The sequence below is a fragment of the Camelina sativa genome, chromosome 2, assembly GCF_000633955.1.
Source record: "Camelina sativa cultivar DH55 chromosome 2, Cs, whole genome shotgun sequence".
NCBI classification, from domain to species: domain Eukaryota; kingdom Viridiplantae; phylum Streptophyta; class Magnoliopsida; order Brassicales; family Brassicaceae; genus Camelina; species Camelina sativa.
The window spans coordinates 2,793,687-2,808,731 of NC_025686.1; the positions used below are offsets into that span (position 1 = coordinate 2,793,687).

A 15,045-nucleotide genomic window follows, 5' to 3' on the forward strand; every position below is an offset into this window, starting at 1 on the left:
GCAGATATCAAGAACCTATATATCTCACAGATTGGAGTACTACACAGATTAATATGGCACTATACAACGAGTGGTGAATATACTGTTAAATCAGGATATTGGCTTCTCACTCATGATCCTCATGATGATAACCCTATCCCACCTATTCCTCACGGATCTGTGGAGCTGAAAAACAAGATATGGAAACTCCAAATCTTACCAAAAATCAAACACTTTTTATGGCGTGTTTTATCCAAGGCTTTACCTACAACCACCCGACTTCGAACTCGAGGAATGAATATTGATGCTGTTTGTCCAAGATGTAACCATGAAGATGAATCAATTCTACATGCCTTACTCACGTGTCCTTTTGCGAGAATGGTCTGGCAAATGTCAAATATATCACCTCAATACAGTAACCAGGTGCACACGGATACATAGTCATCTATTGAAACACTTCTCAATCTAGCAGGTCAACAAAACAATACACAAAATTCCTATTTACCATTTTGGCTTCTTTGGCGAATATGGAAAGCAAGGAACACACAAGTTTTTGATGATATTAGAGAAGGACCTTCAATCACTATTTTGAAAGCAGTTGCTGAAACAAAAGAATGGATAACCATTCTAAAACTTGACGCCCAGTCTACTCCGACCAATTTTACTACGCGCATATCAACTTGGACTAGACCAATCCATCCCATGTTTAAATGTAATTTTGATGCAGTTTTTGATACACACAGTCACACTAATTCAGGAGGATGGATAATCATAGATCATCAGTGAGATGCTCTGGTTTGGAGAGCAACAGCCTTATCTACCTCTCAGTCTGTTCTAGAAGCAGAAGCAAAAGCACTTTTATCGACATTAAAACATGCATGAATCTGGGGTTATACTTCGATAATTTTTGAAAGAGACTGTGAAACTTTAGTTAAAATCGTCAATGGCCATCAAGAGAATGCTTCCATTTTGAATGTGATTCGGGATTTAAATCTTTGGAGATCAAAAATTCATAACTTTGTTTGCAAAATTTGGTTGTCAAACTACTGATTTTTATGTTGAGTCTGTAACAAAGCCTGTTTGGCTCATTGAACCCATTCTGATAAAGTAATATAATATTTATTTGAGTTAAAAAAAAAGATAGGTAACTAAATAAAAGCTTTTTCTACGCCAACAACAAAAGTATATTAAAGCATCTTATTATTATAAGAAAATACATGAAAAATAATTATAAATGACGGCATAATTAATATTAAACCCTAAATGACGGCATAATTAGGGTTCGAAGGTNGGTGTTGTTTCTCAAGATTACACAGATTTGAAAATGTAATAATTTGAGTCCAGGTCTCCTCATTGCTGATTTGTTTTTTTTTTATTTTAATTTCTCCGTGTTGACAGAAAAAAAAAATCACTGGATTGATTGAGAGAATACAATGGACAGGATCAGTTTCTTGCCGGATGATTTCTTGTTGCAGATACTTTCATTGCTTACCACAAAAGATGTCTTGAAGAAGGGTCTTTTGTCGAAACGTTGGCGGAATCTTTGGAAGTTGGTTCATAAACTCGAGTACATCGATTGCACTACGAGCTTTATTGATCATGCGAGGTTTCTGCTGTTTGTGGACAGGTCTTTGCTATTAAACACGGCTCCAATCTTAGAGTGTTTCTCTTTCAAGTTTGATAGGAGATACAATGACGTAGATATCGGATTTTGGGTTAGAATTGCGGTGGAACGAGGTTTACGCAATTTCTTTTATTATGCTACCAGTCTTCAGCCGCCTAGCAGATTACCTCAATGTTTGTTTACTTGCGGAACACTCGTGGCACTTAAACTCAGCAATGTGTCGCTTGCCGATGTTAAGTTCCCTATTAGTTTCCCGTTACTCAAAGTATTGCACCTTCGTTGGGTGATTTACGTTGACAATGAAACCCCTCAGAAGCTTTTATCAAGCTGCCATATTATTGAAGACTTGGTCGTGGACCGAAAAAGGAATGATAATGTAACAACCTTTCCTATTACGTTGCCTTCACTACGAAAGTTATTCTACAATGGAGTATCTAAAGACGACATGTTTGAGTTGAATGCTCCTTCTTTGAAGTGCTTAGAGATTAGAGATGTCGGTTACGAGTGTATGGTTGAGAAAATGCCTGAGATCGTGTCTGCAAATGTGGAGGTTATCTATTCGAATACCGCTGACATGCTCGGTTCTCTAACATCACTCAAACGCCTCTCGATATGTTTACGATCAGAGGTATAGATTACTAAACACTTCTTTGAAAAGTAGCTAGAAAACCAAATTACATAGTTGTTTTCTTATTAGTCTTTTCTATTTGCAGTCGCCGTTTCCTACTGGTAAAATCTTCCATCAGCTTGTAGACTTGGAGTTTTGCACATGCAATTCAGAATGGGATCTACTTCTGTCTTTTCTCAAACATTCTCCAAAACTACGAGCTCTCAAACTCAATGAGGTAAAACTTTTCGAGCTTCGCGCTTGTGGTTTTTGTCAGTCTCATCTCTAAACTTTAGTACTGGTCTAATGATATATATCCTCATCAGAGACATGGCTGTCGTTTTGGAGAACAAGCGTTACATTGGGATGAGCCAAGTTCTGTTCCTGAAACGTTGATGTCCGGACTTGAAACTTTGGAGTGGAGAAACTACAGAGGATGGAATGTTGAGAAAGAACTCGCAACGTTTATCTTGAAACATTCTCGTCGTTTAAAGAGAGCGGTTTTCTCAACAAAAGTCACCAATTTGGAGAAGAAACATGGAATGCTCAAAGAGTTGGCTCTTTTGTCCAGAGGTTCAACGACATGTCAGCTCGTCTTTGACTAAAAAAGTCTGAAACCAGCTGGTTCAGAAGCAGTTCGGAAAAACAAAATTAGCTCTAAACCAGTTTTATTGCATCTCTTAAAGTACCATCTGCTCTGTTTCTCTACATGGTCGAGCCTTTTCTTCTTTGTTGACTTTAGCCTTTTATTTACTTCTAGTGCTAAAATGTTTTTACTAATTAGGGAACACATGGTTGTCTTTGTCTCTTTTTTTAGTCATCGTGAATTTTATCGATAAAACTATAGTGGAATACATTACATGATATGAATGATGTGATGATACAAAAGCTACCAATTTTATATTTTTGCTAAAGCTTCTCTGATCCCATCATCATTCACAGTTGACCATTTGATGAAAGTGCAGGCATCAGCTTCAGAGTTATATCTCTGTAGGGTTGGTCTTGCTTCATATCTATAACTCCTCTAGACTTCAATACCTGTATCAAGTACCAACCATCTCAGTTAGAGGCAATGTATTGAGAGATAGAACGACCAAATCTGTATTGAGAATCAGCCAATTACCAGTGTCTCGTAGAACATTCGAGCAGCTATCTTCCTTGTTTTTCCTTCCAAAATCTTGTTCAAACTTAGATCTCCAGATGAATGGCTTGAAGAGGGACTACTTGAAGAACGTTCTTTAATATACTTAGCCACGTCTCTGCAATTAATGTTCAACGAATACGTTATAAGTTAGTAGAGAGATATAGTAAGGCTCTTAAAAGCTACATGGTTTTTTTCTGAATCTTTATACCTTGTTCTTCCTGACAAACCATCAGAATCTTGTGTACTCGGTGATCTTACTGGGGTATTGCCACCTAACTCCAGGAAATAAAGTTCCTGTATGGCACAGCCAGATGGTATATGCTATCAATGTTAGCACAGGGACAAGCATGGTAAAGAACAAAACACACGAAAAATTTGAAAGCAAACCTCGTTCGTCATTTTAGGAATCGCAGAAACCCCCGGGTCCTTTTGTCCAGGCAGATCATTTGGCTCTGTTCTGTAAGATCTTGTCTCCCAAGGTCCTGGTTGAGTGGTGAAGTCATCACTTCTGTAAGGTGAAGAAGATCTTGGAGGTGGTGATGGCATGTACTCAGGTATGTTTAGTCTAGGTAGATCCTCTGGATTTTTGGAACTTGAAGGCTTTGTTCTATAAGATCCTGCCTCCCAAGTTTCAGGCTGAGTGGTGAAGTCATCGCTTCTATGAGGTGAAGATCTTATAGGTGGTGACGGCATGTAGTTAGGGAAACCACCATCCCTGAAACGTTCGATTTCCATGTTGTCATCATTATTAAATGACTGAGGAGATTGTGATTCTGCTGCTACAGACTTTTCATGCACGGAATGAGGACCAGCAACACCTTGGACATCTTCTGTTTGTTGACGTGGGGACCGCTGAACCGTACTGTCTCGATTAGTAGAATCAGGAACTGTAGATTGTGGAACTGGAGAGGCCGTTTCTGTTTCAGCTTCCCGAGTAGGAGATGATGCAGGTTGTGGACAAGTTTCATCAGTAACAGCAAGATATGGTTTTGAAGCTACATAGTCCTTATCAAAGAGACTGCGTAAAACATTTGAGAAGCCTGAAGATAAACATATAGAGGAGTCAATACTCATTCTTCAAAACAAAGGCTAAAGGGCAAAAGAAGGTAAATACAAAATGAGACAGTCACTGGTGATTTTTACCAGTAAACAAGGGCTCATTGAAAAGTTGATCCTTCTTTGATTGGTTATTCAGTCTCCAAAAACCTACTCTAGATGAAGGCAACTTCTTTCTCTTACGAACAGTATTACTAGGATCTTCAAGCCTTTTTCTCATGATTCTGTCCAAATTCATTGATCAGTATGCAAGAGGTAATGAAAAAAATCAAATAGTCTCAGGAAGCAATTAATGGAAAAGTTATTACTTGTTAGATAATAATACTGTGGCCTTATCATAGTGCTTCCTCTTCCTTTTCCTTGGTCTTGTTTGTGGTGGTGGAGGAGGAGTAGTTGGCTGAAGAACCAGTTCAGGTGATGGATGCACTTAACATCAAAACAAAACCAAAATTTAAATAAGATGATGGTTAAGCATGAAATTATTAGACTATGCTGATTACTCACCAAAATTTGCACGTTCTTCCTCAGAACCAGCAGAACATGGAGATCCTAAGCGAAGCTCAAATGTCGAATGCCCTCTAGAATCTAACACTTCTTCTTCATCAATACTAGGGATAGCGGGTTCCTTATCCTTCAAAGTTTCATCTAAAGATTCAGTGCGTTCAACTCTGAAATTATGTTGTTGAACATCGTATGATGGATGTGACACAGGGCTTAAAGCGTGTGTAGCATCACGCCTTTTCTCAATCTCAGGAACACTTACTGCAGGAGAACTGGTATTGCTTCTCTCAGTATTGGGATTGAGCGCTTCAGTCAAGTTACTTGGTCTACAGGTTCTAGTATCTAGACCAACAGTGAACTTTCCTAGTTCATTGTTTGGTCTCCAGCCTCATAATCCATTTCATCATCAGATTCTCCATGATTCTCACTCACAGGTACTGTGACTCGGCTGGTTAATTCATACAAAGAGGTGACCACATCAAAAAGGCATATACTTGCACAGATAAGTGAAAGAAATAGGTTCAGTAGAGGAGCCTTACTCGACATCCATCTGGTTAGATTCTGGAATGTTCTCCTGTAAGAAATTAGACATACAAACTTTTCTTCAATAACATGTTCTTGGAGACATGAAAACTGGTTAGAATCAACTTCAAAGTCACACAAGCAGGAATCTAATTACCTCGTCAAATGTTATAGCAACATAAGGATCAACGCCTGTCGGAATTTGATCTGCAAAATCAACATCACCATCATAATAATCATGGTATGATGCAATCTAAAACAAAACAAAAAATACAAAAAAGGTGTAAAATGGTACCTTCCTCACTGAAAATATGATTATCCAACTCCCTAGTATTCACAAGAAAAAAAAGAAAAGAAAAAACGTTAAGATCTCTCAAGCTTTGTAAGAACAAATGAAACAGTGAGAATAAGAATGGATACATGTCGACTGTGTCGTCTTCCAAATTAAGTGTTTGAGGAAAAGTAATCAAGTCAACGGGTGCCTTTCTCTTATCCTCTGGCAAGTCAAGTTGTGGAATAGTAAGAGCCTCCTCCAACTGTTTACGAAGTTTCTTATAATCATTGCAAAGATGTTCAAGTTTCTTTAAATATATTCGCACTACACCAACTCGAATGGCACCTAACATTGTGGCTGACATTGGTGGTAACCGATCAGAATCCATTATATGATCTGCAAATACAGTTACATAATCCTTAAATTAACAAATCAATTATTAACACTTCATGCATATATATACTCAAAGCGAAATGATGAGAATTCAAACCACTAGAATTGTGTTATTGGCACTGTTACATATGATTTGACTAGTTATGAAAAAAAAATACAAACTTCGGATCATAAAAAGCAAAAAAAAAAACACAAGAGGAAATACGAACCAACTGTTTCGGATATGTTCGTGTCAATGTATTTACACTTCTTGAGGCGTAGGCTATCGTCTGGCTCTGGCACATGAGCGGCGAGCCACGCCGTCATCACTGAACTACCTGGAGGCTCACGACATGCCTTATTATGCGGATTAAACATTTGTTCTTTCGTGTTCACGATCCAAATTTGAAACGAATCCTAAACAACAAATCGAAAGATCTGATGAGGTCGAAGTTGAAGTAATCGTGGAACTAAAAAAAAAAAAAAAAAACCCTTTACCTTAACGTTGTTGAAGACTGTGTTTTGGCTGTATGCTTGAGAAACGAAATCAATATCGAATACAGGGGACGAAGACAGAGAGGTATAGGGTTTTATGTAATTTTGGAGAGCAAGAAAGTGATTTTTAATAGCGCGGGAAAAAACGTTTCAGTGGCGCTAAATTATATATATTGTTTGACTAAAATACCCTTCTACTCTTCTCTATAAATTGACGATATTAGGGGTACACCCGTAATACATTCGAATATTTGCTTTTTTGAGAATTTTATGGATTAGTAAATATCATTTATAGTGAAGATACTCAAATCTTTTCATTCTTAATTTGGTTCAATATATGAACTCAAAAGCTTGCAGATTACATCGATAAAGTACTAAATTAATGATAAATTCCAAATATGAAACTGAGACAAAGACGTCTTAAGTACAAATAGTCAGTAACTATATATAGACCTACTTCCACGGATCCTTGAGTTGAAGTCTCATGCTTCTGCTTCTTTGATTTCAGAGTTTACGGTATCCTCCTTAGTCAACTTCTTGGTTTCAAGAAACTCAACAAGAACCTTAAGCGTAACATCCGGATTATCGCTCACCATAAGCTGCTCGGTGATCTCAGCTGGGGTTGCTTTCACCTCGAGCAACAACTTCTCAATGGCCTCAAACGAAACGTGTTCTTCGATGTTGAGATACAATGCAGCGAGTTTCTTGAAGACAGTTGGTGTACAGTAGTCCATGAGAATATGAACATCCATCCTTCCTGGTCTCAACAATGCTGGATCGAGCTTCTCCTTGTGATTCGTTGTGAATACTATGATTCGTTGCTCTACACAGCTTGACCATAACCCGTCTACAAAGTTTAGTAGACCAGACAAAGTTACCTAAACAATAACAACAAAAACAGAATCAGAACATAACAATTCAGATATTGATGAAATCTTCTTACTTAAATACTCAATACCACCTTAGGATCCTCGTCCTTGTCCTTCTTGTTCTGACTCTTGCCAGGTTCACCATCATCTTTATTTTCGTTTCTACAAGAAGCATCCGCTCCAGAACAATCAAGATCTTCGATGAGAAGGATGGAGCGGTTCTCGGTTGAAGTAAGAATCTGTCTTAGCATAGCATCACCTTTGACACTCTGGATCTGAAGATCATAGATACTATAGTTCATGTGATTAGCAATCGCAGCAACAAGCGATGATTTCCCTGTTCCAGGCGGACCGTAAAGAAGATAACCGCGTTTCCAAGCTCTTCCCACGGTTTTGAAGTAGTCTTTTCTTTTGGAGAAAGCGTCTAGGTCACGGATCAATGTGTTCTTGAGCTCAGGTTCCATCGCCAGTGTTTCAAACGTCGTGTGGTGTTGGAAGATCGTTGACTCCCATTCATTAAACTCTGAGTTGAAACTGTGGATCTTGAGATTGTCTCTGTTTGCCAACATCTTCGCCGATGATTCCGCAATATATGTGAAGTAATCTGACATAATCTTGTCCCTAAACTCCTTCTTACATGTCAAATGAAAGTACCTAAAACCCAAATTTAAGATTATACAAGTTATGTCAAAATACAGATTAAAGTGACATAAGAAACATAATTAAGCTCAGGTGAATGTAAATCCCCAAATTTTAGGTTTTCTTGTGTAACATGCTCAAATCTTTAGGGTTTTGAGGTTGAGAAGTTACCGTCTCTGTCTACTCTGGTAAGAACTAGTGTCTTTTTCAGCGTGAAGAGTCCATTCAAGATGAATCCCTTCGAACTCATCGGTGATCTTGGCGTTAACTGGGATGCCGAACTTGGGTTTAGCCGTCGGGTTCTTGAGGTTGCTGGAACTGACGAGGAGACTCCCTGTGGAGATTCTTGTGAGAAGGGTCGGCAAGTAGACTTGAGCTGCACGGAAAATCTGGTTGGTAACGAAATCGCAGTGCTCCTCGATGATGAAAGTGAAGTTGGAGCTGAAATAAGAAGAGAAGTAGTCTTTGAATTTGGAGACGACGAAGTCACGGATCTCGGCTGGTATGATCTCATATAAAATGGTTCTGAAGAGGAGAGTGAAGGCGGAGAGAGATGTGTAGATGGAGAAAATTGCAGTGAGCGAAGGGATTTTGGTAAAGAAACTAGACGCCATTGGAAATGAGTTAGGGGGGTGAATTGAAGATGATGGTGGTGATGACTGACTGATGAAGAGCAAAAGTGAGTGGGTGGGTTTGTGTCTTTAATAAGAGAGAAGAGGAAAAATTGGGGAACAAGTTTTCATGTTACTATGTTTAGGTTGGTAAATGGGAAGCTTATAGAGTAAGTTCGTGGTTTCCTGTTACGGAAAGAGATAGTAAAGAAGTCTTCATTACGTAACTATAAAAAAAAAAGATGTAAATACTCTGTATGTGGGATTTGAAATTTTCAACTTTTTTTTTTATTTTTTTGGGGTAACCGAATTTTTTTCACTTTTATTAAGATTATATTGGTTTTTTTTTTTTGTCAACAATTAATAGCTCAAATGAATTTTGTGAATTATTGAATTCAATGAATGAATTTTATTTCCAACAAAAACTCTTGTAATAATTAGGGAGTCTTTCTTGATGATATTTTTTCATTTTTATTTTATGAACTGATTAAAAATACCAAAACCTTTGGACCAGCGCCGTATTGATCTAAATACTTTAATAATTGACTTAAAATATCTCTATTAAAAAGTGTTTTGGGGTTCAACGGCGGACGGAACAAAGGAGCACGTAGTAGTAGTTTTGGTCATTTTGCCATTTTTAATTGTAAAGACAAAATCAGTCATCATCTCTTTTCCTTTTGTCTCTATCTATCCTCCCTTCCGCTACATTGTAAGAACACCAAATCTGTCTCTTTCAATTCCAGTTTTTTTTGTATGTGTTTTCTTTTTCTTTTTCATATTTTAGATAATCCAATCCCTAATTCCTCAATTGAAATGCTAAAAAGATCAAATTTTTATTTATATATTGCCCCTTTGGATTTTTTGTTCTTTTTGTTTGATCAAATTGATTTCTTTATAAAAAAAAAAAAAAAATTGGGACTTTTTGTTAGTTTGTGTCATTATCAACAATTTGTGCGTGATGGGTATTTGTTGTTGTTGTTGAATGTAGGATCATTGAAGAGCAATGAGCAATTATGCAGCCGGACTCGGCAAGCCTGGCTCAGGTATTGACTTATCGTCATGACATTACAGATTCTTTCTTTTGTGGGGTTTACATGAATGTCTCTCTCTCTCTCTCTCTCTCTCTCTCTCTGTGTGGGGTTGTTTTCTATAGATTCAGATTAAATGGTTTTGTTGTTATAATAATGGCTGGAGAATTCTGAAATGTTTCTGATTATGTTGTGACTCAATCAATATACATTGTGCGTTTGAATAGGTAAAAGGAGATTAAAGGATCTTTTAAATCAACCTGATAACCGAGTCTGCGCTGATTGTGGCGCTTCTGATCCTAAATGGGCGTAAGTTGTCGTTTGCTGATCAACAACATGTCATATGGATTAGAAAGCTGAAAACTTTGTTAATCCATTTTTATTTATAGCTAAAAATTCTTATGCTATTATGTGTTCAGTTCTGTATACTCTGTTGCAATTCTGCCATTTCCTTAGCATAATCAAAAGTTACGAGTTCACATTACGCGATTAGAGCTTCATCCACTTGTGTCCTTTTTTATACATCTTTGTCTTTGTTTCTTTTGTTGAATATAATCAGTTAGTAGCTTGTTTTCAGATCAACAAATATCGGAGTATTCATTTGCTTAAAATGTTGCGGTGTGCACAGAAGCCTCGGCACTCATATCTCAAAGGTGATATAGCCTTTTTGCCTTACTACATTTTGGTTTTCCATTTGTTGTTTCGTTTCTTTCATTACTCAGATGAAATGATCTCTTTCATTGTGTACTAATAGTTTTGTTTCTCCAGGTTTTGTCTGTGACACTTGATGAATGGTCAGAAGAGGAAGTTGATTCCATGATTGAAATTGGAGGAAATGCTTCTGCTAATTCAATTTACGAAGCTTTTGTACCTGATACATGCTCTAAGCCTGGACCTGATGTTAGTCATGACCAGCGTATGAGATTCATTAAGTAAGTTTCAAAAATAAAATACTCTGTGGCAGGACAAATTCTATCGCTGTTGTATTGTGTGAGTTACTCAAATCCTTTTGTGAATCTTTTTTTGTAGGGCAAAATATGAACTGCAAGAGTTTCTGAAGCCAAGCTTGCGGATTAAATCCGGGAAACGCTCAACAAAGAGTTCAGCTTTTCTTACATCAAGTCTTTCTAGAAAGATCATGGATAGTTTTAAATCAAATTCATCATCACAGAAGATGGTAAAGCTTCTAACTTGCATAAGTTCACACTTCTCTTATACCTTCTTCTTGCATGTTTTCAAATCGGTTAAAAATTTGACAGTTTCAGGAAGGAATGGTAGAGTTTATTGGATTGTTGAAAGTGACTGTTAAGAAAGGTACTAACTTAGCAATCAGAGACTTGATGTCAAGTGATCCATACGTTGACTTGAATCTAGGGAAGCAAGTAAGTGACTTGCTTTTGCATCTGTTTATTATTAGCTTTGCACATCGTTAATATTGAATAAACTTCTTACTCTTTCTTTGACTTTTCAGACACTTCAGACAACTGTTGTGAATAGTAATTTGAACCCGGTATGGAATCAAGAACTCATGCTGTCTGTTCCGGAGAGCTATGGCCCGGTGAAATTGGTAAAAAAAGCAAATTGATTTCTCATTGATGATCTTAGTTAGTTATTGCTGATATGTATATAACCTGATAGATTCTTTTCGATTTGTACGTGATTGTAGCAAGTGTATGATTATGATACATTTTCTGCTGATGACATAATGGGAGAAGCTGATATTGATATCCAACCTTTGATAACATCTGCAATGGCATTTGGAGATCCTGAAATGTTTGGGGATATGCAGATTGGGAAATGGCTAAAATCGCATGACAATCCACTAATAGATGACAGTATCATTAACATTGTTGATGGGAAAGTGAAACAGGAGGTCCAGATCAAGCTTCAGAATGTAGAGTGTGGAGAATTAGAGCTAGAAATGGAATGGCTACCACTTGACCAATAATTTTCATATAGGTCTCATAACGTTTGTGTTTTGTATTGATTCATTCTTTGTTTTATTGTCACGTCCGTTTGTTGGAAATTTTTCTGAACTCTTCTGTCATATTATACAAACTCATTTCAGAAGAAAAATGTATTTTGAAGTGTATAAATAACCCTATGGATGATTACAATGTTTTGATTGATGGAACCGAAGACTCTTCTTATTCAATAATCAATACACCATTACTTGTTTCCTATCATCATTTTGAACTCCAGTCATTGCTTCAAAGCTTGAAACTTCCAAACAGAAACGTCTACAACATTGTCAAAAACTTCATCTCCCTCATTAATCAAAGAAGCTTACAGACTCTGCATTGTCCCTTTGTTTTGCTGACAAGACCTAATTTGCTTTTCGCATTTCTTCTAAGTCATGGGGCAATTTACAGGCACTTGTAGTTTTCTATCAACCTCACCGTTGTTAGTAAGCAACAATGACCAAAAAACTCTAAACGCTATTCACCTTTCTCATCAACATTACCACATATTTATTCGCTTCGGAGGACTGAAAGAGTATTGCGAAGTTTATATTCAAGGCTTACTAAACAAACAAAGATAATGAGTAGAAAGATTTCAATAGAGAAGTTCGATTTGATATTTGAAAGAGACAATTATTTAACTGGGGGCTTTATAATACCCCAAAACACAAAGCACTTAGTTTTTAAAAGGAACGAACAAGGAACTTCTTCTGAAACGACAAGAGACATTTTAGAAACCACCACGGAGACGAAGGACCAAGTGAAGAGTAGACTCCTTCTGGATGTTGTAGTCAGCCAATGTACGTCCATCCTCAAGCTGCTTACCAGCGAAGATGAGACGCTGCTGGTCCGGAGGAATACCTTCCTTGTCCTGGATCTTAGCCTTCACATTGTCAATGGTGTCGGAGCTCTCAACCTCCAGTGTGATGGTCTTCCCGGTCAAAGTCTTGACGAAGATCTGCATACCACCACGAAGCCTTAGCACCAAGTGAAGGGTCGACTCCTTCTGGATGTTGTAGTCAGCCAATGTGCGACCATCCTCAAGCTGTTTGCCAGCGAAGATGAGACGCTGCTGGTCCGGAGGGATACCTTCCTTGTCCTGGATCTTAGCCTTCACGTTGTCAATGGTGTCGGAGCTCTCAACTTCCAAAGTAATGGTCTTTCCGGTGAGAGTCTTGACGAAGATCTGCATACCTCCACGTAGACGCAATACCAAGTGAAGGGTTGACTCCTTCTGAATGTTGTAATCCGCCAAGGTACGACCATCCTCCAACTGCTTTCCGGCGAAGATCAACCTCTGCTGGTCCGGAGGGATACCTTCCTTATCCTGGATCTTAGCCTTGACGTTGTCAATGGTGTCAGAGCTCTCCACCTCCAAAGTAATCGTCTTTCCGGTAAGAGTCTTAACGAAGATCTGCATACCTCCACGGAGACGCAAGACCAAGTGAAGGGTTGACTCCTTCTGAATGTTGTAATCGGCCAAGGTACGACCATCCTCCAATTGCTTTCCAGCGAAGATCAACCTCTGCTGATCTGGTGGGATACCCTCCTTGTCTTGAATCTTGGCTTTCACGTTGTCAATGGTGTCAGAGCTCTCCACTTCCAAAGTAATGGTCTTTCCGGTGAGAGTCTACACGAAGATTTGCATACCTCCACGAAGCCTGAGAACAAGATGAAGGGTTGACTCCTTCTGGATGTTGTAGTCAGCCAAGGTTCTACCGTCCTCGAGTTGCTTTCCAGCGAATATCAACCTCTGCTGGTCCGGTGGGATACCCTCCTTATCTTGGATCTTGGCCTTCACGTTGTCGATGGTGTCAGAACTCTCCACCTCAAGCGTAATCGTCTTTCCGGTAAGGGTTTTGACGAAGATTTGCATACCACCACGAAGCCTGAGGACCAAGTGGAGAGTGGATTCCTTCTGGATGTTGTAATCGGCCAAGGTACGACCATCCTCCAACTGCTTTCCGGCGAAGATAAGCCTCTGCTGATCCGGAGGAATGCCTTCCTTATCCTGGATCTTGGCCTTAACGTTGTCGATGGTGTCAGAGCTTTCCACCTCGAGGGTGATTGTCTTTCCGGTGAGAGTTTTAACAAAGATCTGCATCTGTAATTCAGAAAACAACTAAGATCAATACAAAGATCAAATCCAAATAAAAATATCAGATCCGATCAAGAAACTAATACCAGATCTATCTTAGAAATCACGAATGATATGAATCGAATCGGTATCAAATTCAACTAATCAACGCGTAAAACATATAGATCTAAGAAAACTACGAACCCTAAACGAGAATTCAGAGAACAGAGACTCAATTCACGAACGTACGAAACAGAAACGAAGAATCAGAATCTGAAGTTTACCTTGATCACGATTGAGAGAGATTAGAGAGAAGGTTTTGATTTTTAGGTTTTGAAGAAACTGGAATCTGAATTGTGAGGAAGAAGAGGCTCTAGGGTTATTTGATTTATAGAAAAGGATGAAGACGGACTCGGTCACGAGAAAGCTAAGGCGGTGAAGCGATAACGAATTAGAATTTGACACGTATGTATAATGACGTGTATTGATGAGCGTTGTTTACACGCAAAAGTTTTATTTTCCTTTTTTTTAATTTTGGCCTTATTTTTAGGTTAAGGAAAAGTATATATTTTTGTGCCTTGAGTTGATAAACACGACTCGTGCGCCTGCTGCAACCACTTTAAACGCCGTTTAGTTACCAACTTGTGTCGACATCGACAACCACAAATTCTAACGGAGCCGACGTTGAGTTTTAACGATCGTTACGATTTATGATTATTATTAATTTTTATTTTATTTTTTTGAATATACGGTGGAGCTGAAAAATTGGCAATAATTGAAGCACTCATTATCTCGTCTTTTCTAGAACTTCGTGTGTTTTTTTTTGTGTTTTTTGGTTTTTATACTTTTTTATTATTTTCCTAAATGCAAGTGGGCTTTTTAAAAAATCAGAGATGTTTTTGGAAAAATAAGTTATTTATCCAAAACAAATTGTGAAATAATCCATTTTTCTCTGATAATTTTTTGCAATGATTAACATCGGATAATGTATTTTTGTATCAAGTGGTTTGGTTTTGGTGTGACTCGGTTTAGTATTATTTATAATTCATATATCAATGGAGTTCATTTGAGCCTGGCCCATATACAACACTCGTGGGCTTCTTCAGCTCTTGTGCTGCCTATTACTAAACATGGACATTTAGTTTTAATCTTGACAAAACTCACTGCTGACTTCTTTGGATATGATATGAAAATTCCACCTGCTGGCTTCTTTGGGTCTGATATGAACATTCCACCACCTGGGTCGGCTATGACTGCAACAACCAAATGAAACAATGATCCTTGTT

At 38.1% G+C, this 15,045-nt stretch overlaps 4 protein-coding genes and 1 pseudogene across 7 annotated transcripts; 2 read left to right on the plus strand and 3 right to left on the minus strand.

Annotated features, from left to right (window-relative positions):
- On the plus strand, positions 1,413-3,017 carry LOC104747659 (FBD-associated F-box protein At5g56370-like). Its single transcript, XM_010469335.2, has 3 exons — positions 1,413-2,231; positions 2,317-2,448; positions 2,537-3,017. The coding sequence occupies exons 1-3, from the start codon at positions 1,413-1,415 to the stop codon at positions 2,813-2,815; spliced, it is 1,230 nt and encodes a 409-aa protein (XP_010467637.1). The 3' UTR covers positions 2,816-3,017.
- Positions 3,147-6,406, minus strand: LOC104747667 (annotated as a pseudogene).
- LOC104715807 (AAA-ATPase At1g43910-like) lies at positions 6,893-8,785 on the minus strand. Its single transcript, XM_010433183.2, has 3 exons — positions 8,254-8,785; positions 7,536-8,097; positions 6,893-7,452 (listed from the first exon to the last, which is right to left on the minus strand). The coding sequence occupies exons 1-3, from the start codon at positions 8,694-8,696 to the stop codon at positions 7,057-7,059; spliced, it is 1,401 nt and encodes a 466-aa protein (XP_010431485.1). The 5' UTR covers positions 8,697-8,785; the 3' UTR covers positions 6,893-7,056.
- Positions 9,269-12,222, plus strand: LOC104715816 (probable ADP-ribosylation factor GTPase-activating protein AGD13). Of its 4 annotated transcripts, none has more exons than XM_010433209.2 (9): positions 9,269-9,402; positions 9,682-9,736; positions 9,949-10,030; positions 10,299-10,374; positions 10,490-10,653; positions 10,751-10,898; positions 10,987-11,103; positions 11,193-11,288; positions 11,388-12,222. In XM_010433209.2, exons 2-9 carry the CDS (start codon positions 9,697-9,699, stop codon positions 11,667-11,669), a joined length of 1,005 nt encoding a protein of 334 aa, XP_010431511.1. In that variant the 5' UTR covers positions 9,269-9,402; positions 9,682-9,696; the 3' UTR covers positions 11,670-12,222. The 4 variants fall into 4 exon arrangements, with proteins under 4 accessions (XP_010431511.1, XP_010431492.1, XP_010431499.1 ...); XM_010433190.2 differs by having other exon boundaries at positions 9,271-9,402; positions 10,981-11,103; XM_010433197.1 differs by lacking the exon at positions 9,269-9,402 and adding an exon at positions 9,426-9,444 and having other exon boundaries at positions 10,981-11,103.
- Positions 12,264-14,154, minus strand: LOC104715850 (polyubiquitin-like). Its single transcript, XM_010433227.2, is given in 2 exon segments — positions 12,264-13,786; positions 14,044-14,154. A coding segment is annotated over 1 exon segment (1,374 nt). The 5' UTR covers positions 14,044-14,154; the 3' UTR covers positions 12,264-12,412.

Coding starts and splice junctions, on each gene's coding strand:
- LOC104747659 (XM_010469335.2), top strand. CDS start 1,413: ATGGACAGGATCAGTTTCTTGCCGGATGATTTCTTGTTGCAGATACTT. Junction 2,232..2,316: donor CGATATGTTTACGATCAGAG/GTATAGATTACT, acceptor TTCTATTTGCAG/TCGCCGTTTCCTACTGGTAA. Junction 2,449..2,536: donor GAGCTCTCAAACTCAATGAG/GTAAAACTTTTC, acceptor TATCCTCATCAG/AGACATGGCTGTCGTTTTGG.
- LOC104715807 (XM_010433183.2), bottom strand. CDS start 8,696: ATGGCGTCTAGTTTCTTTACCAAAATCCCTTCGCTCACTGCAATTTTC. Junction 8,098..8,253: donor TACCAGAGTAGACAGAGACG/GTAACTTCTCAA, acceptor TTTGGGTTTTAG/GTACTTTCATTTGACATGTA. Junction 7,453..7,535: donor ACAAGGACGAGGATCCTAAG/GTGGTATTGAGT, acceptor GTTATTGTTTAG/GTAACTTTGTCTGGTCTACT.
- LOC104715816 (XM_010433190.2), top strand. CDS start 9,697: ATGAGCAATTATGCAGCCGGACTCGGCAAGCCTGGCTCAG. Junction 10,899..10,980: donor ATTCATCATCACAGAAGATG/GTAAAGCTTCTA, acceptor AAAATTTGACAG/TTTCAGGAAGGAATGGTAGA. Junction 11,289..11,387: donor GCTATGGCCCGGTGAAATTG/GTAAAAAAAGCA, acceptor ACGTGATTGTAG/CAAGTGTATGATTATGATAC.